The sequence below is a fragment of the Geotrypetes seraphini genome, chromosome 7 (assembly GCF_902459505.1).
Source record: "Geotrypetes seraphini chromosome 7, aGeoSer1.1, whole genome shotgun sequence".
NCBI classification, from domain to species: Eukaryota; Metazoa; Chordata; class Amphibia; order Gymnophiona; family Dermophiidae; genus Geotrypetes; species Geotrypetes seraphini.
Window position 1 is genome coordinate 111,350,482 of NC_047090.1, and position 25,354 is coordinate 111,375,835.

General features: G+C 44.3%; 1 protein-coding gene across 7 annotated transcripts in view; it reads right to left on the reverse strand.

The window, feature by feature from the left end:
• The window catches only part of DPF3 (double PHD fingers 3), a 419,567-nt gene that overhangs the window by 198,264 nt on the left and 195,949 nt on the right, over positions 1 to 25,354 (reverse strand). For all 7 annotated transcript variants that reach the window (XM_033952007.1, XM_033952009.1, XM_033952011.1 and 4 more), the window contains one exon: positions 10,338 to 10,498. In XM_033952007.1, coding sequence (XP_033807898.1) covers positions 10,338 to 10,498 — 161 coding nt within the window. The remainder of the gene's footprint in view (positions 1 to 10,337; positions 10,499 to 25,354) is intronic.

Below are 25,354 nucleotides of genomic sequence, written 5' to 3' on the forward strand. Positions count from 1 at the left end.
CAAAACTTAGCCCCACCTCCCTTTTTACAAAACCGTAGCGTGGAATCGACAAAATGGAGCAAGCTCACTCAACAGCAGGGGGGAAAGGATGGAGAGTAAGAAATAGCTTTATTCACATTGGCGAATGTGACCCAGACTCGGACCAGAGGTCATGGCCTGAAGCTGAGAGGGGACACGGCCAGGACAAATGTCAGAAGGTTCTGCTTCACACAGCGAGTGGTGAACGCCTGGAACTCTCTCCCGAAAGAGATGGTGGAAGAAACTACCATTCTAGGATTTAAGGGAAAATTGGACGCACATCTTCTTGCAGGACACATTGAGGGATACGAGTGACTAATGTATGCGTCAGGGTACGCCTGGCTGAGCCTCCGCGTGTGCGGATCACCGGACTGGATGGATCTCAGGTCTTATCCGGTGCAGGCATTTCTTATGTTCTTATGTATTATTAGTCTTTGTGAACTGCATAGAACTTAATGGTATTTGCGGTATACAAGCGAGTTTTATGTTATGTTATGTTATGCTTTTAGCGCCAGCCACAGTGGTAACAGCTCCGATGCTCATAGAATTTCTGTAAGTGCTGGCGCTATTACCACCACAGCCGGAGCTAAAAAACCACGCTACAGATATGTAAAAGGGGGGTTAGTTCTGTGCGCAACTTAACTGTTTTTAATTGGTTTATGTGGCATGGTAATTGACCACGCCATTAAAAAATGATTTTTAAACATTTTAATGATCAATTTAGGTTGCACGTGGATATCGGCGTGGTGCCTAGCAATGCCTAATTGAGGCACCCTCTGATGCCTACTTGAAAAGTAGACATGGTTAAAAGCAGAGAATAGGCAGTGATGTAGTAAGGGGGTGTGGACTGCCCTGAGCGCCAAGTCAGTGGGGGCACTGGCACCTCTCTGCCCTGCCATACCACCCTTGCGCCATCCCTCCCCCCCACCCCATATCTCCACATTAGCTTCGCTATCGTGAGCAGCTTCTGCCTGTTTCTCGCGCCAGCCTGGTTTCCCTCTGAATCACTTCCAAGTCACGGGGCCAGGAAGTGACATCAGAGGGAATCCAACGCTGGTGCGAGGAGCATGCTTGCAGAAGCCACTTGTGCTGGCGAAGGTTAAAAGGTACAAAGGGGGAGGGAAGGAGCAGGGGACGCAGAAAGAGGGGTGGGGGGCACAGGGGGTGGGTGCCACTGCCCCAATTGCCTCCTACACTTGTACTATGCCACTGAGAATAAGTATGGTTGACTTAGACATCGCTAGGGGTGGTAAATTAGACCAAAATATATCAGTGCCTACCTCTAGTGTGCCTAGCGATGCCCATGTACGCCTAGGCACTGTTAGGCATTATTGTAAAGGTGGCACCCAGCAGTCGATTGGCAACTGCATCTACCAGCACCTAGTGAGCATTGGTTTTAGAATCAGGCCCTTACCATCACCAGACAAATTAGACCTGGATATTTAATACTGGTCGCTGGCACTGAATATCCAGGTGAGTGGTGGCATCAAGAGGTTAAGAACATAAGAAACGCCTTCACTGAATCAGACCTTTTTGGTCCATCCAGTCCGGTGACCCGCACACGCGGAGGCCAAGCCAGGTGTTCCCCGATGAAACCTGTTTACCCGTATCCATCGATGTGATTTGCAAGAAGGTGTGCATCCAACTTGCCCTTGAAACCCAGAATGGTGGTCTCCGTCACAACCTCCTCCGGGAGAGCATTCCAAGCGTCCACCACTCGCTGCGTGAAACAGAACTTCCTGGTATTTGTCCTGAATCTGTCGCCTCTCAACTTCAATCCATGACCTCTTGTCTGATTCACATTTGACAATGTGAATAACGATGCTTCTTGCTCTATTTTGTCGAATCCTTTTATTATCTTATAAGTCTCTATCATATCCCCTCGCAGTCTTCTCTTCTCAAGGGTAAATAAGCCCAGTTTCCTGAGGCGTTCTTTGTAGCTCAAATTTTCCATACCTTCTACTAGCTTCGTAGCTCGCCTCTGCACCCTCTCCAGCAGGGTCACATCCTTCTTTAGGTAGGGAGACCAGTGCTGGACACAGTACTCCAGGTGTGGTCTGACCATTGCTCTGTAAAGCGGCATTATGACGTCCGCCTATCTACTTGTGATTCCCTTCTTTATCATGCCCAACATCCTGTTTGCCTTCTTCGCCGCCGATGCGCACTGCACTGACGGCTTCAGGGTCTTGTCAATCAGTATCCCCAGATCCCTTTCTTGTTCGCTCTTGCCCAATGTTACACCTAACATTTTATATTCATGTTCCTTGTTTTTCCTTCCCAGGTGCATCACTTTGCATTTCTCTACATTAAACTTCATCTGCCACTTTTCCGCCCATTTCCCTAGCTGGTTCAAATCTCTTTGGAGTTCTTCAATGTCCATTAGTGACCCTACTGTCCGGCATAGTTTCGTGTCATCTGCAAACTTGATTATATTACTCGTTGTTTTCTCTTCCAGGTCATTTATGAAGATATTGAACAAAATGGGCCCAAGAACCGAGCCCTGGGGCACACCGCTTGTCACTTTTTCCCAGTCCGAGAACTTCCCATTTATGCTTACCCTCTGCAATCTGTTTTCCAGCCATCTACCTATCCATCTTAGGATGTCCCCCTTTATTCCATGATATTCTAGTTTTCTCATAAGCCTCGCTTGTGGGACCTTGTCGAATGCTTTCTGAAAGTCCAAGTATATTATGTCCACCGGGTCTCCTCTATCGATGTGTTTGTTCACCTTCTCAAAAAGTTGTAGCAAGTTCGTCAGACATGACTTTCCCTTTCTGAAGCCGTGTTGACTGGTTCTCATCAGATCATGATTATCCAAATGTTGCACTATACTATCCTTGATTAATGCTTCTACCATCTTCCCAGGAACCGACGTAAGACTCACAGGTCTATAGTTGCTTGGTTCACCTCTCGATCCTTTTTTGAAGACTGGGATGACATTTGCTATCCTCCAGTCGTCTGGTATTTGACCTGTTCTGATTGTCAAATTTGCAAGGGATTGTAATAACTCTCCTATTTCTACCTTAAGTTCTTTTAGGACTCTTGGGTGAATTCCATCCAGTCCAGGGGATTTGTCACTTTTTAGTTTGTCGATCTGATTGTATATCATGTCCAAGTCCACATTCACTGTGGTGAGGCTATCCTCATCTAGTATGGCTGATATTCTGTGCTATACCCAAACAGATAACAGGGCAAAGTTAAAACTACACTCCTCCCTCCATATTTGTGAGGGTTATGTCCACAGCCAACCCGCAAATAAGAAAAATTTGCGAATAACTGTAGGGCAGACTCTGACCCATCTCCGCCTCCCGGACCTCTCCATTTACTTTTTTAAAGCCTGGTGATCCCGCGAGACTACAGCAGGAACTCACGGCAGCCATTTTTCTTTGTGGCTCTGCACGGGGCAGGAGCATGAGAAGATTGCTTCTGCCCCATTTCATCACTAGACAACCAGGCTTTAAAAAGTAAGTAAACAGAGAGCTCCAGGGAGGCGGGGTGGGTCAGCGAGATGAAAACCATGAAATAATCGAAGTCACGAGTAGAGAATGACACAGTGACACAGTTCATCACTGTTCCTGTCCCCGCGGATAACTGCGAGAAACCATCCCCATGTCATTCTTTAAGGAAAGCGGGTAGAATCAGAATATGAATAGGCACAACCACTGATGCTCAAGCCTTGAATTGAAGAATACTGGTGTAGGAGGACTGAGGTTGAAATAGACACTAAAGAATGACACGGGATGGTTTCCCACAATTATCCATGGGGACGGGGACAAATTCTGTCCCTTTGTCATTCTCTACGTTCCTGCCGTTTCTTGTGGCCCCTTTTACTACGATGTGTGTGAAAAAGGCACTACCACAGGATGCACTCAGCCATCGGTAGCTTCAGAATCAATATGTGCTAAAAAAGAGAGAGAGTAGGTTTAGTTAGCACGTGGGCATTGCTGTGCGCTGATTAACATGGGAGCCCCTACCACTTACAAAATAGGTGGAAGTAAGGGATCATATGTGAATTGTCATACACTAATTGGGAAATTAGCGTGTGGGTATTAATGGAAAAGCCAAAATTGTGGCCACTAGAAGAGAACTCAGTGTGCAGGAAACCCAAGCGCTAAAAACAGCAAAGGCCAATTTCTAGTGCAGCCCTTATATGAAATTTCTATCCAGTTTCTCCATCTGAGTCAGAGATCTGTAGACCACACCAGTATGGATTGAAGGATCTTCTCCTCTTTCCAAGATGGTTCACAGGGCTTCCTCCTTTCCCCATATTACCTGCATTTTATATTATTTTTGATATAAACAGCTTCTGGTTTCCCTTTTCAGCCATCTTTACCCTTCCTAGACAGATTATGGGCCAGTGTCGCCACATTCCATAAAAATTCATTGAACCACATCTGTGTTATCACAACAGTGTCCAAGTCTGCTTCTATCATTAAGGCTTCCAGTTCTGGAATTTTATTGCTTAGACTGAGCATAAGTGCTCATAGTATAAATGTAAATAAGTTTTTTAAAAATCTGAGTTTACTTTAGACATTTTTCAGAAATTCAGTGTTTGCTTGCTTTCAGATCATTTCACACATTTAGTTTAATTTTTTTAAAAACACCCTACATTTGTTAAACCTATTTTGTACACTCTAAGGGCCTGATTCTCAAATCAATGTCCCAAATGTAGGCAGCGATAGATGTCCTACCATGATCTAACAGTCTAATGCGGCAATTGATGCTTTTGTTGTCTAGGCACGCCTATGAACACCTAAGGCTGGGGTAGGCATGCTTTTCCTTTGCTTTCTTTTCTATTTAAATATTGAATTTCTCCCCCTCATTCCTTATGTATCCACTTGTTTGGTTGTAATGTTTCCCGTACCTGCATTATTACTTCTTTCTTTTTTTTTTTTTTTATTCATTTTATTGTAAACTGCTCAGACTTTTTTTTGATGAGCGTTATATCAAGATTTAAATAAAACTTGAAACTTGAAAAACTTACACCAGAAGTGGCCACAGGCGTCCTTAGGCGTGAGACAGACACCTTAAATGTAGGCCTGTACAACGCTGGCCTACTTTTAATGCATCTGTACATAATATGGGACATGATTCCAGATGCAATGCCTACCATTTTGCAAGCACCTACTGCGGCAGGCGCTGTTCCAGAATCAGGCCCTAAGGGCTCATTTCAGTAAAGGCTGTTAAAACTTAGGCACCAAGGCCAACATTGCACATAACGTAGTTGCCATTATAGAATACTAGCATAAATCCACACTTTGGCATCTATTACTACTACCACTATTAATTATTTCTATAGCGCTACCAGACGCACACAGAGCTGCATACAGTCACAAAAAGTAAGAAAACAGTCCCTGCTCTTAAGAGCTTATAATCTAAACAGGCAAGACAGACAACATACAGTTAATGCAGGGGTCTCCTTGAGGGCCGCAATCCAGTCGGGTTTTCAGGATTTCCCCAATGAATATGCATGAGATCTATGTGCATGCACTACTTTCAATGCATATTCATTAGGGAAATCCTGAAAACCCAACTGGATTGCGGCCCTCAAGGAGGGACTTTGAGATCCCTGAGTTAAGGGGAATGGTTAATCAGCAGGCTGTGTTGGAGGGCAGAGGAGTAGGATTAAGGTTTGAAAGCTATGAGTAACACTACATGCAAGCACTTATGCCATGTCAATGGTTGGTGTAAATACTTGCACCTGAACACTGGTAGCTCAGCGCATAAATGACAGTACATACTCTACAGCAGTGGTTCTCAACCCTGTCCTGGAGGACCACCAGGCCAGTCGGGTTTTCAGGACAGCCCTAATGAATATTCATAGAGCAGATTTGCATGCCTGGCACCTCCATTATATGCAGTTCTCTCTCATGCATATTCATTAGGGCTATCCTGAAAACCCGACTGGCCTGGTGGTCCTCCAGGACAGGGTTGGGAACCACTGCTCTATGGCATGCCCTGATCCACCCATGCTCTTCCTACCTCCACGCCTCCCTTGCAATTGCACTCCACTAAAATTAGATGATGGGACGTAAGTCATCAATTTGGGCCAATTAGTGCCTGTTGACACCACTCATTGGTACTTAATGCCAAAGTAGAGCCAATTCGCTGATTTAGTTACATGCATAAATGACCCCTGCATGCCCAATTTATAACGCCCTTTATAGAACTCGTAGGTAAAAAAAATTTTTTTTAAGCCATGCTAATGAACTGAATATATGCTAACTAACGTGCACACTTACTCACAGTCTTCCAGCAATTTTGCAACGTATGGTTGATATTCTGTGTAGCCTCCTCTTCCACTTTGTTACTGATGAGTGGATTATGATGATCGTTATTTTCTCCATTATTTGATGCTTTTGCTGAGGAGACATCCCAAACCCATTCCCTTACATCTGTTGCTGTCTTCCTCTCATTTAAACACCTGATTACATACTATGCAGATTTCTTGTTTAGGATCCTTTTTCTTGCCACAGAACAGGGGTGTCAAAGTCCCTCCTTGAGGGCCGCAATCCAGTCGGGTTTTCAGGATTTCCCCAATGAATATGCATGAGATCTATTAGCATACAATGAAAGCAGTGCATGCAAATAGATCTCATGCATATTCATTGGGGAAATCCTGAAAACCCGACTGGATTGCGACCCTCGAGGAGAGACTTTGATACTCCTGCCACAGAAAGATGAAATCCATCATTACAGTATGTCATTGTTCTATTTCCACAGCCACCTACTTACCTATAATCTTTTCATTTACACCAGGCTTGGAAGCAAGTATAGAAGGGAAGGGGTAAAATGCAGACCTCACGGACCTTACGGACCTCGCGGATCTAAAACCGGACGTCCTTAAAAATCCGAGGTCCGTGCATTAAGTCCGCCTTCGCTTTCCCGGTAGCTCAGTTCAGGCCCCCGGCTCCCTCGCGGACCTCACGGATCTGAACTGCACGTCACATCCTTAAAAATCCGAGGTCCGCGCCACTTTTGAGGTCCCTGCCACTTTTAGGCTCTGGCTCTGACAGAGCTCTATGCCAATTTAACTCTGACGGATCCTAATGCTTTTCCCTCCCTATGCTAGGATCCATCAGAGTTAAATTGTCATAGAGCTCTGTCAGAGCCAGAGACTAAAAGTGGCAGGGACCTCAAAAGTGGTGCGGACCTTGTTTTTTTAAGGATGTGACGTGCAGTTCAGATCTGTGAGGTCCGCGAGGGAGCCGGGGGCCTGAGCTGAGCTTCAGGGAAAGCGAAGGCGGACTTGTCAATGCACGGACCTCAGATTTTTAAGGACGTGCGGTTTTAGATCCGGAAAGTCCGTAAGGTCCGTGAGGCCCGCGTTTTACCTCTTCCCTGTATAGAAGCTGGTTGTTTTCTCCCTTATCACAAACTGATAATACTTCTGAAAATGCTAGATTGTTTACTAGGGGTTTAAGCCTCTCTCTCCCAAATTCCGGAAACCTTCAGTACTGCAGAGGCACCGTTTCTAGCCAAGTCATTTTAACATCAGTTTTCCTTCTCTGATTTCGCTTAGGTTTGGTTTGAAGTCCTGCTAGCTGCGGATTCTAGGAGACAGTTAACCTTTATGTGTCCCTCAAACTGTGTTCTCAAGCTAATGCCTGATAACAGAGTCTTACAACAGAAGTGTTCTATTTTGAGATTTTTAATGTTGTCTTGAGGATTTGGGATACACTGGCTGTCACGCTTCATCTTTTAACACCACTTCATATTCTCCTATTAGAGCATCATCGTTTTAGAAGGCATCAAAGGCATTTTGTAGGAGTATCGTGTGGAGGAATGTGCAGCTCTGTGCCCGCTGCAATCCATTTATTCCTGAGCTGTTTAATTCGTTGCGGGAGTGGGGTAAAGGGTAAAGGTCAAAGGGTCATAACATTGTCTTTCTGTGGTACAACAAAGTGGCTTACATTTATTATATGCAGGTACTTTCTCTATTCCTAGTGAGCTCACAGTCTAAGAGGTATATTGTCTGAATGCTGAACTGAGGAAGAAGCTCTTAATTAAAGCTAATTCTTATTTGTGAGAACTACTTTTTCATATCAGAGAATTAGAGACTGATGGAATGAGCCCCAGGCCTCTAAATAGTTTGACTTAGAACTGTACTTTCCATTGCAAGGCCTGTGGTGGCCCCCATGAACCCTATTTGTGGCCTCCTGACTCTTCCTCTCTCTCCAGAGTCTTGCTACTGGCACTACTTCCATATCAGCTGTTCTGTTTTCCATCTACACCATTCAGCTCTCTAAGTTTGACCCATATGTTGCCCAAACTCTTCACTGTTTTCCTAAGAATGAGAAGTCAGTGTGAAAGACTGGATATTAAGCAGCGCAAACTTGCTGACAGTCATGTGGTACCAAAAGAAAACAGAATAGTTGTTCCGGAGGTGGCATTGCAAACATACCTATGAAGTAAATATAGGAGGATTACAAAATTTGAGAGGAAAATTAGCTTGAAAGGATTAGAAATGGAGAAAGGTTGATGAAAGCTAACTGGTAGGTGTTGAGATCAGAACAGGGATTGGGACTAGCTAAGATTGATTTGGAAGGGAGCATGTTGGAATGAAGAACTAGGGGACCGAGAGTAAAAATGTATGGGGGGAGATGAGCTTAGGGAAAGAAAATGAGGGGTAGACATTTACCGTATATACTCTAATATAAACCAAGATTTTTGGGCCAAAAAATGGCCCCAAAATGGGGGTTTCTGTTTATATTTGTTTCAGCGCTGACCCCCCACCCCCTACCGAACCTGTTGCCTCTGCTGGGCCTGTCATAAAACCTGGTAGTCCAGCAGTGGGCTGGGACAGGAAGGATCTCTTCAGTCTCCAGCCCCAGGCAACTTTGAACAATTTTATTTCCCGTAAGAACTTGCGGCAGCCAATCAGCTAATGGTTCTGCATAGGCAGGAGCAAAGAAAAGTCACTCCTGCCACGGTTCACTGCTGGACCACCAGGGATTCAAAAGGTATGCAGGGAGGGGGGGAAAGGAGGTAAAACTTTTGAAAGTTGGTCAGGACAGGAGGCGAGAGGGAACCCTCCTCTCCTGGCCCACCAGGAGTTATGGCAGGCCTGGTGTAGGCCAGTAAGGATTCGAGAGGGAGGGGGGACAAGGTACAGAAAAGGGTACAGGAAAAGAGGGGGTTGGGTGCAGAGACTGGCAGAGGAGCGAGGAGGCTGGATGTAGATCCTAGCAGGGCAGAGAGGGAGGGGAGCTGGGTGTAGAGACTGACAGGGCAGGCAAATGAGTAAGGGAGGGGGCTGGATGCAGAGCCTGGCATAGCAGGGAGGGAGGGGGAACAGGGTGCAAAGCCTGGCAGGGCATTGCACTTGAATATTAACCCCCCCCCCTCCCCCCCGGTTTATATGCGAGTCAACCTTTTTCCTCCTTTTTGGGGAAAAAAAAGGTTTCCTCAGTTTATATTCGGGTCAGTTTATATTTGAGTATATATGGTAGTTATATAACTTACTCCAAATTCGGCTGAGGAGGAACCCCTTAGGATAGCTTTGTCATTGGAGAACAACTACCTGATTCATTGTGCTGACTCCCTTGTCTAGCAATGATCTTATTTCTGACATTGAAATTTATTTTTTGTCAACGTGGTCTCCGCTAGAAAACCAGTGATGATTGCCAGGACTAGGCAACCACAGTTACTGCATTGAATAATATTTTATTTTTATTATTGGGTTTGCTGTAGTGCATTTGTATTATAAGGAAAAGAAAAAATTATTTGATTAACACTTAAGATTATTGGCTGTGTGTCCTAGGAACACTATATAAGAAAAGGAGACTCTTGGGTAAATAGGTTTGGGCCAGAGAGAGAGAGATTTTAAATGCCAAAGGTCCCTACAGACAAAATAGAATGTAATCCCAAAGCTCTTATTTACAAGGCTAAACATGGAAAACGGAGACAACGGATTTTTTTTTTAAACTCAAATTTCAATTGGCAAAACATTTTGTATAAAAAGGCAAAGAAAGAAATTAGTATCGCTGTTAACTTTTGGAATAAGCTAGACAGAGCAGGGAATGTTTAGGGTATATACCTAGCCAGTTCTGTGTACTTAAATGCTTCACTTGAAAACAACGATCAATGGAAACAAAGATCAGCTGTGATAATACAGCTTGAGAAATAATTGTGATGCACAGAAGGAAGGAATGAATAATTAGGAGATGTTCCCTGGAGTAACCAAAGAGAATCCCCTCAGTACCTAGAGGGCTGAACAACAGCAGCGAGTCCATAAGCAGTTTAACTTTCCGGTAATTAAATCCCTTGTGGTTTACCGGGCTCACCCATTAGCAGACCCATGCTGACAAAACACATACCTGGTCCCCTGTGCCGCTTCTCCATCCAGATGTAGCAGTTATTTTGAGCAACGCCAGTCTGCGAGTCCAGAAAAGGAAGACGAACACTGCGTTCTGCACAGAGTCTGGAGTTGTAGCTGCGACAATGTTCAATAGCTTCTTTGTAAAACTGATCCCCAAGCCTGCAATGAAAAAAAAAAAATCATCACTAAACTATTTAAAGAAAATTACTACAAATGGTTGTAATGATAGATCACTTTTGCTAGTTTATCAGTTTGGACAGCAGGTTTCATGTACAAACCTCATTTGAAGCACATATCCCAGAGCATTATACACCTCAACCTATATCCCCTTTTCTTGATTTTGACTGGAATTGCGATTCAATTGATCACAAAGAATTGGAAAAGCCACGATAGATTAAATTATACATTTTGGTGGACAAATGTATGTAATGCATATCAATATGAGAGAATGAACGCGGAATGTTTAGGATTTAGTGCTTTATTTAAAAAAAATATGGAGTCCTTTGACTTTATTTGTTGCTTCACAGTAAAGGATAATGTATTACCTTCTGAGTCTTTTCATTACATATCCGGGGCGGAAGAGGGGTAAGGGAGGGAAAGATACTGGAAAAATGGATATTAAATCTTTTTATTACAGTAATAAAGCTTTTTAGTATTATCAATAATTGATGGAAGGGGGTATAGTTATGCTTCTATGTACTATTTATATGAAATGGTGTATTCTCTGTCATAATTAGCTATTTTTAGTCAAACGTATTACACTATTGTAATTTAATAAAATAATACTTTTTTTTTTTTTAAACCACCTCAACCTTCTGCACATCCTAAAAATGCAAAAAGCAACTTTAAGCTAATATACCCCCTCTTTTACTAAGGTGCGTTAGCCGTTGTAGCATGCGCAAAATATATACACGCGCTAAACTCAAGAGCTCATTTGATGGTAATGAAGATGCCAAGGGAATCAGCTCCACCAGGCTGAAATCATGAGCTGCTCAGTCATGGATTGGGGGGATAATTGACGCGAATTAGAATTTGAAAATATATTAAGTGATGTTAAAATATAAAATGTATGTATTTTAAGTTACCACTTATTGTGAGTTTAAAAATGAATAAAGATTAAAAAAAAAGAAAGAACCCAACCTCACAAAAGCCACAGTTTTTTTTTTTTTGTTTTTTTTAAACCACCCTTTTACACCCACTCTGCTTCCAGACCCATCTCCAGCGCATGGATAATGTATACCGATGCCAAAATTACCACAGGACAGCCGAGGCATTTTTAACCATAGTACCGTAAGTTATGAATTAGTGCTTTCACAGCTTAGCAAAATGACCCCATAATGAAGTACTCATACATATAAATGTAAAAAGGCACATCCCCTGCTGTTTTTAACTATGCTTTTATTTTGACCAAATGTTTTATTTTATTCCAGCTTGTAACTTACCCCCCCCCCCCCCACACACACACACACACTTTCCCAAAACAATAGCAGGGGTTTTTAGCACCGGCTGCGGTGGTAACAGCTCTGATACTCATAGGAATGAGCGTCAGAGCTGTTATCACCGTGGCCAACGCTAAAAACCACGCTACTGTTTTGTTTAAAAAAAAAAAGGGGCGGGTTATTAATCGATTATTATTCATACCATTCTGCATTCTGGGTATGTATAATGCCCTTTTTTGGGATTTTCTATTTTACCTTTCTTACATTAGGCACTTCACTATATATCTAATATAATAAAGTCCTAAGCGCGCATGCACACTCCCACCTGTGTGCTCTTGTTTTCCGTGCGCTGTAGGGCATCACAGCTAGGAGTGCGCATGCGCGAGAATCCCCCGAGGTGGATGTCGGCCGCCGCAGCGGCTGTCAGCAGCTGTAGGTAGCAGCGGCGGCTGTCGGCAGCTGTGGAGTATTAATTGGAAAATTGGGGAGGGGGAAGCAATGGTAAAGGACGGAGATGGAGATGGAGACGGAGGAGGCAGGTAATAGGACAGACAACTATTGAGGAGGAAGTGAGGAGGTAAATACCGCTGCTGCTGCTGCTGCTGCTGCTACACAGGGAAGTGCAGGGGGAGGGAATGCTGCTGCTGCACAGGGAAGTGAGGGGAAGGGAAATGCTGCTGCTGCAAAGGGAGCAGGGAGAGAGACAGAAAGACAGACAGAGGGAGGGAGAGAGAAAGAAAGATAGACAGCGCAGAGCAGATGGAAAGAGACAAGGGGAATTGCAAGTGATCAACGCCTGGATGAGACGATGGTGCGAAGACGAAGGCTTCGACTTCGTGCGCAACTGGACGGCGTTCTGGGGAAAAAGTAAATACTACAGAAGGGATGGACTACACCTCAACAAGGAAGGAGCAAGAGTTTTGGCAGGCAACATGAAGAAAGCAATAGAGAAGGCTTTAAACTGAAGGACAGGGGAAAGCCGACAGTCGACCACCGGTCGATGGCACGGACAACAGGATGCCCCGACGTAGGAACAAAGGACTACTACTCATACACAAGAGAGGTCGACCTCACAGCCAACAAAGGAGAACAAGCAGGAAGGGACAACTCAGACACAGGAGGGGATGACCACACAGCAAACATGGGAGATAACACAGGAGCAGTAAAGGATACCGTAAATGAAACTGTAAGGACAGCCAAGAGTAGAAGGTCCAAAAAGGTAACACGAAGGGAACTTAGATGTATGTATACAAATGCTAGAAGTCTAGGAAACAAAATGGGAGAACTAGAGACGATAGCAAGACAAGAGAACATGGATATCATTGGCATAACAGAAACATGGTGGAATGAAGAAAACAAATGGGACACAGTACTACAGGGATACAAACTATATAGAAGGGATCGAGAAGGGCAGAAAGGTGGAGGTATTGCCCTATATGTTAAGGAAGGAATAGATTCTGTTGGAATGATTACAACAGACAGGAAAGAGAAGCTGGAGTCCCTCTGGATCAAAATTCCTGGTCACAATGGCGCAGATACAAAAATTGGCCTTTACTATCGTCCCCCAGGACAGGCGGAGGTCACTGACTCAGAAATGATGGAGGAAATCAAACAAGTATGCAAGACAGGCAATGTAGTTATATTGGGAGACTTCAATTTCCCAGGAATAGACTGGAAACTAGGAGCCTCCAACTGCGGCAAGGAGGCCAAGTTCCTGGAGGTGCTAGGGGATTGCTTCCTGGAGCAAATGGTAAAAGAGCCGACAAGAGGCGACGCCACCTTGGACTTGGTCCTAAATGGTCTCACCGGACCGATAACAGAAGTAGAAGTCGTGGTTCCACTGGGAACGAGTGATCACAATGTAATCAACTTTAAACTTGACATCGGGAAAGGGAAACATGCCAAAACCTTAACCACCACCTTAAACTTTAAAAAGGGTAAATACGATTGCATGAGAGCCATGGTAACAAAACGACTCGAGAAGATGGTGGACAAACTTGAAACAGTAGACCAGGCATGGTGCCTATTGAAAAATACTATTGCAGAAGCACAAGATCTCTACATTCCGAGGATTTCCAAAGATCGGAGAACTAAAGGCAAAGGAGAACCAGCATGGCTTACCATACAGGTGAAGGAAGCCATAAAAGAAAAGAAGGACTCTTTCAAAAAATGGAAATGCACGAAGACAACCGAAGCCTGGAACAAACATAAAGATGAACAGAAGAAATGTCACAAGGCGGTGAGGGATGCAAAACAGGACTATGAGGAAAAAATAGCCCGGGAGGCCAAAAACTTCAAGCCCTTCTTTAGATACGTGAAAGGGAAAAAACCTGCAAAAGAGGCAGTGGGACCCTTGGACGACATGGGAAGAAAAGGGTACATCAAGGAAGATAAACAAATCGCAGACAAACTAAATTCCTTCTTTGCGTCTGTCTTTACGAAGGAGGACACCTCAACAATACCTGAAGTGGAGAAACTGTTTACAGGAGAAATAAAGGACAGCCTCACCACAGTTGAAGTGAACTTAGATCAGATATACTACCAGATCGACAAACTTAAAAGTGACAAATCCCCTGGACCGGATGAAATTCACCCGAGAGTCTTGAAGGAATTGAAGGTCGAAATCGGAGAGTTACTGCAAAAACTTGCAAACCTGTCAATCAGAACTGGTCAGATACCAGACGACTGGAGGAAAGCGAACGTCACGCCAATTTTCAAAAAAGGATCGAGAGGAGAGCCGGGCAACTATAGACCTGTGAGTCTTACATCTGTCCCCGGCAAGATGATTGAATCACTGATCAAGGATAGCATAGTTCAGCACTTGGACACACATGACTTGATGAAACCCAGTCAACATGGATTCAGGAAAGGGAAATCGTGTTTGACGAATTTACTCCAATTCTTTGAGACCGTGAACGAGCAAATTGATAGTGGAAAGCCGGTGGACATAATATACTTGGACTTCCAGAAAGCATTTGACAAAGTTCCACACAAAAGACTTCTTAGGAAACTACAAAGCCATGGCATAGAGGGAGATATACAAAGATGGATAGGCAAATGGCTGGAAAACAGGAAGCAGAGAGTGGGCATAAATGGGAAGTTCTCCGACTGGGAGAAAGTGACTAGTGGTGTACCCCAAGGCTCGGTACTTGGGCCGATCCTTTTTAATATTTATATCAATGACCTGGAAAACGGAACATCCAGTGAGATCATCAAGTTTGCAGACGACACAAAACTCTGCCGGGCAATCAGATCGCAGGAGGACAGTGAGGAACTCCAGAGCGACTTGTGTCGGTTAGAAAAATGGGCGGAGAAATGGCAGATGAAGTTCAACGTGGAGAAATGCAAGGTAATGCATTTAGGCAGTAAAAATAAGGAATACGAGTACAGAATGTCAGGTGCAACTCTGGGAAAAAGTGAACAAGAAAGGGATCTGGGTGTACTGATAGATAGGACCCTGAAGCCGTCGGCACAATGCGCGGCAGCGGCAAATAAGGCAAATAGAATGTTGGGCATGATAAAGAAAGGAATCTCGAGTAGATCGGAGAAAGTTATAATGCCGCTTTATAGGGCAATGGTCAGACCCCACTTGGAATACTGCGTCCAACATTGGTCTCCCTACTTAAAGAAGGATATAAAACTGCTGGAGAGGGTGCAGAGACGAGCAACTAAACTAGTGAAGGGTATGGAGAAACTGGAATATGAGGATCGACTTAAAACACTGGGATTGTTCTCCCTTGAGAAAAGGAGACTGCGTGGGGATATGATCGAAACCTTCAAAATACTGAAAGGAATCGACAAAATAGAGCAGAAAAAACTATTTACATTGTCCAATTTGACACGGACAAGAGGACATGAAATGAAGCTAAGGGGGGGCAAGTTCAGGACTAATATCAGGAAGTTCTGCTTCACACAGAGAGTGGTTGACATCTGGAATACTCTCCCAGGGGAGATTATTGCGGAATCGACAGTCCTAGGCTTCAAAAGCAAACTAGATGCATATCTCCTTGAGAGAGGCATATAAAGATATGGTTGGCTATAAAATAAGCCAGGTGTATACCTAGCAGGGCCTCCGCGTGTGCGGATCGCCGGACTTGATGGACCGAAGGTCTGATCCGGAGATGGCGCTTCTTATGTTCTTATGTTCTTATGTTCTTGACAGACAGAAAGAAAGGAAGAAAGACACAGGGGCATGAAGAGAGACAGAAAGACAGACAAAGAGGGACAGGGAGAGAGACAGACATAAAGAAAGACAGACAGACAGCGGGAGGGAGAGAGACAGAAAGAAAGGAAGAAAGAGACAGGGGCAGGGAGAGAGACAGAAAGAAAGACAGACAGACATATATTCTAGCACCTGTTAATGTAACGGGCTTAAAGACTAGTTATATTATATTTTACAAATACAGAGCTGTATGTAGAAGCCTACTCTAAAGTCACTATATCTCCTCCCCTTGACCAAGGCATCTAATAATTGTGAAAACCATAGAGTTTAGGGGTTGAAGAACTTTTGTGCATGAAAGGGGAGTGATAGTATGTGATAATCTTTAGGTGGCCAAACAGATTAAAAAGACGATGGATGGTGAAAGCTAGAAGGATGCTCGAGTACATAGGGAGAAGTATGGCCAGTAGGAAAAAGGAGGTATTGATGCCTCTGTATAAGACTCTGGTGAGACCTCATTTAGAAAATTGTATATACTGCTGGTTGGTGGTTTTAGTTATAAGGCGTATGGGGACAGACTTAAAGATCTCAATAAGTGTACTTTGGAAGAAAGGTGGGAGATAAGATATTTAAACGTCTCTATCACACTCTAAGTGGCATAAATAGACATGAGGCCAGTCTATTTCAACTGAAAGAGTACTCCAGGGTAAGAGGGCATGGTATGAAATTTAGAGGTGATAGGCTTAGGTGTAATCTAAGCAGTGGTGTGCAGTGACATTTATGGCAGGGGATTCAGTAGGATGTGCCAAACCAAGGGTATCCAACGTCAGCCTTTGCCAGGTTGAATTTTCAGGATTTCCGCAATGAGTGTGCATGAGATCTATCTGCATAAAATGGAAGCAGTATGTGCAAATATAAATCTCACGCACATTCATTGGATAAATCCTGAAAACCCAACTGGATTGTGGCCCTTGAGGACTGATGCTAATACCCCTGTGCTAAACAATAGTGCAATATGTATACTTTTTTGGCACTTATTCATTATTGAAACAGATCTAGCCTCACGTTTTGCCCTAGACCTTTTCTGCAATGAACAGAGTTAACAGGGGGGGGGGGGCAGGAGCATAGGTGGAGATAAGTGAGGAGAGGTATTGAGGGGCTACAGAGTGAAAACACTTGTAAGTCAGTAAAAGGAGTTTGAACCGTATTCAGAAATGGATGGGGAGAAAATGAAATGACCTGAGGAGAAGGGCAACATGGCAGCTCTCGCAGAATATGAGTCGTGCAGCAGCATTTTGAACGGATTGAAGGGGTGCCCAACCAATGACCGTTAAACGTGCAAATCCAAGTATTCAATAACATTGTGCCTACATTCTGGAAATGCCCGTGGCCCACCAACACCCTCCCCTCGGCAACGCTCCATTTGGGAGTTGCACACTATGCCCAGGATTCACTAACCTGCCCGATCGGGCCTAATCCGGGTTCGATCTGGGCAGGTCCGACTAATTCAGGAAACTCTAACATGCAGATGAGGGTGATCGGAGGAACGCCCCCATCTGCAGGCATGGATTGCACTATAGCGATCCCCGCGCATGCGCAGACCAGATGGTCTGAGCATGCGTTGGACCTCCGGGCCGTTGAAGTTGGCTTTTGGTGATTTTTTCTTCTTCTATTTTTTTTTTACTGAGCGCAGACAGGGAATCCGATTGCTGGACCTCAGGGCCGGCGTTCGAGGAAATTTTGGGAGCCCATGGTTTTAACCCACTTAAGCCCGTGGGTTAAAATCATGGGCTTGCAGTGCAGGGAAGGGTGGGAGAGTTCGGGGCAGGCAGGCATGTTCGGGGGGGGGGGGATCCACATATTTTCCTTCCCCATGGCTTCCCCATGCCCGGCAGGATAGACGAGCGGGGATAGACAAGCGGCAGAAGGATATACGAGCGGGGGCTGCTGCCCGGGGCCCGGCCAGCCCATACAATTACAGGAGTAGCCTGGATTGCCTGGAGACAGGTGCGAATGGGTATGCCTGTGGCTCCCGGCAGCCACGGCCATGTATGGGGCAGGCAGGCAGGGACGTTCAAGGCTGCAGGAGGCATTTGGGGGCAGTAGGAGATCAGGGCAGAGAGCAGGGCTGCAGAAGGCAGGGCAGTCGCAAAGGGCTTCAGCGACTGGTCCTCAGCAGTCGCTTTTTTCTATCGGCCAGCCCAGTCGGTGTTGCAGGGTTTTCTTTAGTGAATCGCGTCCCTACCTATTTTGCATGCCATTGCCCTCATTTGCATGCGCGGATCGTAGGATGGTCGGAAGACAAGTACAGTGGTGCCTCGCATAACGGACGCCTCGCACAGCGAACGCTACGCACAACGAACTTCAGGTCTTGCTTCCCACAACGAACTTCGTTTCACACAACGAAGTCGCCCGAGCTGCATCCTTCCGCGCAGGCACTGCGCTTAACTGCCCTCTCTCCGCCTGGCTCCCTGTGCAGTGGCGCTACATATTTTAAACCCCCCTGCCGCCGCTGCTGCATATTTTTAAGCCTCTGCCGCCACCGCATATTTTTAAACCTCCCCCCGCCGCCACATATTTTTTAAAAAAAGCCACCACTGCTGCAACTTTAATCTCACCCGCTCACTCGTAACTGGTGGTCTAGCAAATTTCCCAGCCAGCCTGCGCTGATCTCTGAATGGCTGCAGTCAGCTCTCGCGGGACTCACAAGAACTAACTGCAGCCATTCGGAGATCGGCATGGGCCCACACAGGCGTGCAGAGGAATTGCTCCTGATCTCTGCGCTTCTGGCCTGTACGCCACTGGCTGGGAAAGATGGGAGGAATTAAAAAAGGTACCGAGGGGGGATGATTAAAAAGGTACTGGGGAGTATGTGGGGGGTGATTATAATACACAGCAAGGATCAACAAAACCCCTGTCTCCCCTCCCCTTCACATATATCCCCTCTACTATCAAGAAAATTGAATAAGCCAAATTATTATAGAATGCTACACAGAAATATCATGCTAACAGAATACCACAGTCACACATAGCAGGAATAGGGTTAGGGTAGTGCAACTAGGGCAACTGTCCCCCCTGGTCAAAGAGAGCCGTAAGCCTCTGCCTGGACTTTGCAGTCCCCAGTTGTGTCTAACACCAGCTCTAACAAGATAAATTTATCTTTTTTTATGTCATCTTAGCATATTTTATGCTACAGAACGAATTATTTTTTTTAACATATATTGTTATGGGAAAACGCGTTTCACATAACGAACTTTTCGCATAACAAACTTGCTCCTGGAACCAATTAAGTTCGTTGTGTGAGGCACCACTGTAAGTGAATTGGGCCATGGTCGCTAAGTAGTCACAAACCGATCGGTACACGATCGGTTTGCTTTGTGAATCTAGCCTTGTGATCCGTGTGTAACTCTGGGCAGATCTGTGTGTAAGTCCTAAATATTGCTAATGAAATACTTGTTAACTCCAAATGATTGTTAGCCCCTAATTGACTAATTTGTTTACAAGCGGATCTGGGATTCACACCCAAAATCTGGATGTAAGCTTATTACTTCAGTTTGCCAAATATGACTCATATAATTCCAGTTCAAAGAAGGAGGTCAACAAATTAATCCTCAAGTGGAACCAAGAGGTACAAACAGTACCTTTGTTAAAGAGGACTGGGACATGCCAGTCCTCACAACATTTCTATTTGTTGGAGAACTAATATATAGACTTCTGCACCTATTGGTGTTCAAGTCCAGTTCACTTTGCTGGAAGGGACGCAGGGAAGGGTTATCATTTAACTGGGAAGTGGCTATGCCACCTCAAACAGGCATGGTGCAGCCAGGTTGAGCTGGGATCAGTGAGGGGTTTTACATTTACTGTGTTTTGGACCGTGGACAAATGAGCCACACCACTATTTCTAAAATCAGACCCAAAGTTTAGCTATTGGAAGACATGGCTCTCTGAAATTGTTCTCACCGAAGAACTTAAATCAGCTGAAGGACAAAATTAAGGATTAAAATGTCAGCACTGTACTGGTAAAAGTGAAGACACTAAAGGACAAATTCACTAAGTTCAGTTGTTTCCTATTTTTCATCTTTTTTTTTTTTAGCTGAGAGATTTCTTAATGGATTATTACATAACTCAATAACTGCCTCAGTTGTAGAAATGTAATAGGATGGTGGACTAGCTTTCAATGCATGGCAGTGATCAAAAAAGTAAACAGAATAATAAATATGATATTATTTGAAAGAGAATGGAGAATAAAACTGTACATTGCTAGGATGTGACCACACACTGGGTACTATGTGCAGTTTTGGCCACCAGTTCCCAAAAATGTATAATAAAGATTCAAAGAAGGATGAACAACCATTAAAGGATGCTGTATGACAGGAGTGGGGTGCTCTGCTGGAGCTGAGGTAGGGAGGAAGAAACCTTATGTCTGCAGCAAGGGCTGAGCAAGGTTTGAATTCATAGCTATGAGCAGTGGCGTAGTAAGGGGGATGCAGACCACCCCGGGTGCCAAGTCAGTGAGGGTGCTGGCACCGCTCCACAACACCCTAACACACCAAGCCACCCTTGCGCCATCCCTCCCCCCACCCCGTACCTCCGTATTATCTTCGCAAGTGAGCAACTTCTGCCTATTGCTCGCGCCAGCCCGGTTCCTCTCTGAATCACTTCTGGGTCACGGGGACAGGAAATGACATCGGAGGGAATCCAATGCTGGCGCGAGGAGCATGCTTACAGAAGTCAGTCATGCTGGTGAAGATTAAGAGGTACGGAGGGGAGGGAGAACGCAAGTGTGGAATGGGGGGCAGGAAGGAATAGGGGGGCCTGGAAGGAGTGGAGGCATGAAGAGGAGGGCGCCACCACCCCGGGCACCTCCTACCCTTAACTACACCACTAACTAAGAGTTATGGCACCTTCATGGATGGCTAATCTAAAAGTTAAGAATTCAAGTCTTACTGCTTGTACTACCGTAAATACAAATAACCCTAATCAAGATGGAACACCCATGTGCCCATCTACTGTATATTATCCTTCCCCAAGGTTATCTGCAGCACTGTCCATAGGGATAGAACAGGTCCTGTGGCAGATAACATGAGTTAAAAAGTATATTGGGAGTCTTTAACTAAAGATTAACGTCTGCACCAGTCTCTGAGCAGAGATAATTACTTTTGGGGGTGGAGAGGTTATTTTGTGCAAAAATGGGAGCCCAGGTTAGTCTGGCTCAGGAGTGGCTTATACAGGAAACTACTACTACTTATCCTCTCTCTAGCGCTGCCAGATGTACACCGTGCTGTACATTCCTTGGTTTGATTAATGATTTATAAAATCATGTTTGGAAATATATATTGCATAATCAAATCTCTGCTGTCCAAGTTGTGCTCTCTGAGGGGTACAGCAACACTGAAAGAATGACGCACCCTCTCAGGCAGACCATCATCACTTCAGCACCCTTTAAAGTGTGTGACCCCCTCCCCCTCCCCCCCCCCAATTCAGGAAATGTTTCTATCCTCTTACCAATGCAACTAAAAAAAAAGAGACTATAATTTATGTGAATAATGAAGTTTTTAGTTGTTTTTTTTTGGGGGGGGGGTCATGAGCCATAGTCAAAATGCACGCCAGAGATGCACTTTTCACAGTACCAGCCCCCCTGGACCAATCGCTGATTTTTGGTCGCCAAACGGAGACTCCAAACTTGGAGAATCACTCAACGATGTTGAAGAATTGTTTAAATATTGAGAAGCCCATTTGCATGGCAGAATCAGACTGCTAGGAAGCTCAGAAAAGACCACAGTAAGCCGTTTTGATAATCCACCGCTAAAATACTCGCACGCTAAACCGGTTTCAGCCGGTTTAGCGACTGCGTTAAAGGCAACCTTAAGTTTTGAGAATCTGGGCCCAAGTATTTACATAAACACTGGGGATCTTATTTTTAATGACTGTTGTCTTTTCTGAGAAGGACACAGAAGGGAATTAACTGTTTCATGTGGGAATTATCATGTGACAAGTTTGCATGGGCTCACTCTAACATCATTATACAGCTGGTGTGGAAGAGAGCATGGCATGGGTGGCAACTGCCTTCCAACTAACACAAAAAGGCCAGTGCAGAAAGCTTCTCCTTAAGAACCATGTGCTGATGGCTGGATGCATGGCTTCTACTGCAAACCTAATGAGAAAGTTTTGTTCTCTGATGCAGTAAATGGCATGTGAATTGCCATTGCATTAAAACATGTGTACTGTCAAGAATAGCACACAGCACAGTGGTGGCATACAGCCATTTGTTGAAAAAGTGCAAAAAAAAGTCTCCTTTTCTGTCAGTGTGTGATTCCCTCGCAAACAGACAGGAACAGATATAAAAAATATTTTTTTTTATTTTTTTTTAAATCTTGCTGCGACGTGAGGGGGTTACATCAAGCCCCCTCAAAATCCTGATTCTCCACCCCTGCTGAGATAACCATCCATCCCTCTTGAAATGACTCCTGATTCTCTAAACCTTCACACCCTGACCCTACAAAAATATCCCTTGTGTCTAGTGAATTCCCTGGCCCCCAGGCCTCCTTCACATACCTCGACGAAGAGGCAGGAAAGACACCCATTTGTTCCTGCCTTCATGCTGCTGTCTTCCAAAATGACGGCACATGTGCCTCCTGGAAACAGTAAATGAGATCAGTCTGCCAAATAAGGGCTCTGATCTTTGTACGGATCATCTTTCCATGGAAAATAACACATTTAAAGAAAAAATATATATCTTTCTTGAGGGTCTCTCTTCCTCTTCCCAACCTAAACATGACCCACAAAAAACATACTTGGTGAGTACCTGAGGGGTCCATGGAGAGGTGGAGCCACACTGGACTGCAACCATGGCTCAGGAGTGAGACTGAGCGGCAGATGGCAGAGGAAGGATATCGGGCAATGAGCCATGGTGGCACTGCAGTAGTGTAAGGCAGCAGCAGGCAAGCTCTTATGTCTGGGCATCCACACATGCTTCGGGTTTCATTGGCTTGTGGCTGAAATGGGTAGCTTCTCACCCCACTGCCTCCTGCTCATGTTAAAGATGATAGAAGAGAGGAGGGAACTGGCCAGGGGACAGGGTGGAGTACCATAATCTCTTAAACTGGCTATGGGCTAGGGATTCAACAATTCCCCACAAAGGCACTGAGGACATGTCTTTTCTGAATATGTAATTTGATTGGTTAAGCAGGCAAATGCCTGCTGCCTGCTCCACCAAATTCAGAGCAGTGCTCTCAGGGCCTTTAGGTGGACTCGGTAAATTCCCAGCAACCTGCTCAACTAATCAAACAGCATCAAGCAGAAAATAAATTATAAAAAAAAAAAGCATTGATGTGGGCTGGGTATTCACTGAATATCATGAAGGCCCTAAGGCATGCTACTGAATCTAAAGAAATACAAGGGTGGGAGATATGTGGAATAGTTGGTGGAGACAAAGACTGTGTCTGAATTCAAGATAGGGCGAGACAGGCTAGTGGGATATCTTATGGAGAGGAGTTTCAAGTTTATTTAAAATATTTGATATAATCGCAGTATCCATATCCAATGCGATTTACAAAATTAAAAATAGAAAAAATAAAAAATTTCCAACAAACAGGACATTAAAGACAATTATGACGTAAAAACACTGATGAAGAGGAGGGGGGAAAAATGGATTAAATACAATTCAAAAATAAATAAAAAGGAAGGGTAAGGAAACAAAAGATTGGGGAATGGTACCCACTTAATTTTTACTTAACAGTGTTCCTTGTCCAGATAAATTCCAGGGAATGAGATAATGTGATTATGAAAAGGGTCAGTTAGAGGCGTCCTTAAACAGCCAGCTTTTTAGTAGGCCTTTAAATTTAGTAGGAGGAGATGGTGGATGCTGTGGATGGACAGCTTAAATGGACCATTTGGCCTTTACCTGCCATTATGTTTCTATGTTTGTATATGCAGCATAAAATCTGTTTCACCCCTTGGGATCTTGCCGGTACTGGTGACTTGGGTTGGCCATTGTTGGAAACAGGATATTGGACTTGATGGACCTTCAATATGTTCCAGTATGATAATTCTTATGTTCACTATCATAATTACCTGCTTATCTGGCCATTCTAGACTATAGAGCAGGGGTAGGGAACTCCGGTCCTTGAGAGCCGTATTCCAGTCGAGTTTTCAGGATTTCCCCAATGAATATGCATTGAAAGCAGTGCATGCAAATAGATCTCATGCATATTCATTGGGGAAATCCTGAAAACCCGACTGGAATACGGCTCTTGAGGACCGGAGTTCCCTACCCCTGCTCTAGAGCAGGGATCTCAAAATCCCTCCTTGAGGGCTGCAATCCAGTCGGGTTTTCAGTATTTCCCCAATGAATATGCATTGAAAGCAGTTCATGCACATAGATCTCATGCATATTCATTGGGGAAATCCTGAAAACCCGACTGGATTGCGGCCCTCAAGGAGGGACTTTGAGACCCCTGCTCTAGAGGAACCAAACCTACTGAGGAATTTAAAGGCGCACCACCTCATCCCAGTAGTGGAGTGTTATTCAATAATATGTTTGGCAGAAGGTGTCATTCCCAGCATAGATCTTTTACAGCGTAGATGTTTAGTCCCCTTCTGAAATTGCCATTTTGGTTTATTTTAGTAAATATTTATATGGTGCTGTTTATATGTAATGTATGTGCCTGTTTAGTTATTTAACTTTCAATTTGTTGATTTTTTTAATGTTTATATATAATTCTATGTACTTATTTATGTTAATTTGATCTGTTTTATTTGCCCCCGAGATGGCCTGCGATTTGGGCAAAACAAGGCCATATGGGAGATTGTTTAAATCCTCAAATGCGTTTAGATAACTAAAACATATCAACAGACCACGTTGATGCCTGGTCTGCTTCTTTTCACCTCCAAATTGTTCTTGTTGTATACCGCCTTGGGTTAATTTCTTCAAAACCTGGTAAATACATTCTAATAAATAAACAAGCGTCCACCTCTAGCATAATTCAGAATCCAGCTCTCCAGTTAAATCAACATCCATCCCTTTAGTCTGGCAGTCTGTCAAGCAATTGATCAGCATTCAGTTTCAAGGACTCATCCTGCCCGGTCAGAAGAACTATTTTTTTTTCAGGTACCTGCATGCAGTAAGTTATCTGGTTTGCTTATTTGCAATCAACGATTGGAAATTAAGAAAGACGAGTCTTCCTTTGGAAGCTGAGTTGGTTTAACTGGCTTGTTTAGTAATGCATGGAAACATGTTATGAGAACAACATATGTATACCAGTGGCACCCCCCTCCCAAAATTTAAAAGGAAAATTCTATGGAAAACATTGGTATTTAAATTATCTTACAGATCTTGCACATGTGACCTTGCAAGCGCCCTACGGGGGCTAATTTATTTCATTTTAGTCTTGTTCAACCCACTGTTAGAGACAATGT